This window comes from Diceros bicornis, chromosome 15 (assembly GCF_020826845.1).
Source record: "Diceros bicornis minor isolate mBicDic1 chromosome 15, mDicBic1.mat.cur, whole genome shotgun sequence".
NCBI lineage: Eukaryota > Metazoa > Chordata > Mammalia > Perissodactyla > Rhinocerotidae > Diceros > Diceros bicornis.
The window spans coordinates 16,486,529-16,488,405 of record NC_080754.1 but is presented as its reverse complement, the minus strand read 5'-3'; the positions used below and the strand labels follow the sequence as shown (position 1 = coordinate 16,488,405).

General features: G+C 47.3%; 1 protein-coding gene across 1 annotated transcript; it reads left to right on the top strand.

Annotated features, from left to right (window-relative positions):
- Positions 1-327: 327 nt before the first annotated feature.
- Positions 328-1,644, top strand: ZNF80 (zinc finger protein 80). Its single transcript, XM_058555535.1, has one exon. It carries the CDS (start codon positions 393-395, stop codon positions 1,224-1,226), a length of 834 nt encoding a protein of 277 aa, XP_058411518.1. The 5' UTR covers positions 328-392; the 3' UTR covers positions 1,227-1,644.
- The last annotated feature ends 233 nt before the right edge of the window (positions 1,645-1,877 follow it).

Below are 1,877 nucleotides of genomic sequence, written 5' to 3'. Positions count from 1 at the left end.
AGCGGCAATATTGGATGTGTCCGTGACCTTCACTTGGAAGGAGTTGGGGCAGCTGGACCAAACCCAGAGGACCCTGTTCTGGGAAATGATGCTGGAGACTTGCAGATTCTTGGTCTCGCTGGAGCTTGCGGTTCCCAAACCAGAGTTGATCTAACAGCTGAAGCAGGGGTAAGAGGGAACAGAGGCCTTTGCCGAAGCACCTGCCCAGGTGACAAGTAAAACCCGAGACCAGCCAGCTTTGTCTTAGGGAGCCTTGCTCTGGGGAAAACTGACTCAAGGAGCCAGAAGGTCCTGTAGCTTGGAGCAAGCCAGACATCAGAAGTGTTGTTGGAAATGCAGGAAGGGGCTTGAGGCCAGTTACAGCCTCCCATGAGGAGACCCTCCCTCTGAAGATGAGCCTTGAATGCAACGGGCTGGGGACAGATGATAATCTGCACTCAAGGGTTTTACAGAAGCAAGACTCTGCAGGAAATGCTCTCCATGAATGTGACTCATGGGGACCAAGTAAAGACACCTTGGTTCATGCAGGGAAGACCCTCTACAGATGCAAAGAATGTAGGAAAGCGTTTAACAAGAATTACCTCCTTGTTCAACATGAGTGGATTCACGCTGGAGTGAAGCCTTATGAATGCCAGGAATATGGGAAAGCCTTTCGGGAAAAGGTAGACTTGGGTCAGCACATGAGGGTTCACACTGGGGAGAAGCCCTATGCGTGCATGGACTGTGGGAAGGTCTTCAGCCGTAGGTCACACCTCACGTACCACCAGCGGATCCACACTGGCAAGAAGCCCCATGAGTGCAGTGAGTGTGGGAAGACCTTCAACTACCACTCTGTGTTTGTCCGGCATAATATGACCCACACTGGAGAAAAACCCTTTGGGTGCAAAGAATGTGGGAAAGCCTTTCACTACAACTCTTCCTTAACTAGACACATGAGGATTCACACCAGAGAGAAGCCCTACAAGTGTGGTGAATGTGCAAAGACCTTCACCTACCACTCTGTTCTTTTCCAACATGGGGTGACCCACACTGCACGAAAGCCCTCTGAGTCTAAAGAATGTGGGAAAGGTTTTTACTACAGCTATTCCCTCACTCAACACACAAGGAGTCACACTGGAGAGAAGCTGTATGACTGCGGTGAATGTGGAAAGGCCTTTGCCTACCACTCTGCTTTTGTTTGGCATAAGAAGATCCACACTAGAGAAAAAACCTTTGAGTGCAAATAATGTGGGAAAGCCTTTTGTGACAGCTGTTCCTTCCCTTGACACTTGAATCATGCTGGAGAGAAGCACTCTGAATGCGTTGAATATAGGAAAGCCTTAGGCTGCTGCTCATCCCTCACTTTGCATCGAAGAAGTCACGCTGGAGAGAAACTCACTATGAGTGTGAGATATGTGGGAAGGCCTTTTGCAAGCTGGCCTACGTCAGCCAACATCAGAGAACTTATGCTGGGAACAGACTTTTTGAATGTAACTACTAAGGAAAATCTTTTGGCCACGGGAAATATCTTACTTGGCATCTGAGAATTCATCCAGGAGAGGGACCTCTGGGTTATTGTGCACTTAGAAGAAGTTTCAGCCACAGCTCTCTCCATAGGTTACATCACTAAGCCATCTCAGGAATATTTTTAAAAGAATGAGGAGGAGGGTGCTGTCAAAGAGAAAAGAAAAGAAAAAATGCACAGCTTCTTTCAGACTTTTCTGAAAGACAAGCCTATGAAAATTTGAATTCAGTTCTTTATTTTGGGGCTATCTGAAAGGTGAAAGGGCCTTGCCCCATAATTTGTCCTTTATATAAATATTCACTTCTGTCTAGTGACCAGAGAGCTGGGCAGTTGAGGGCAGCTCTGTAAAGATTTGTTGAAAGCACTCTTTGTT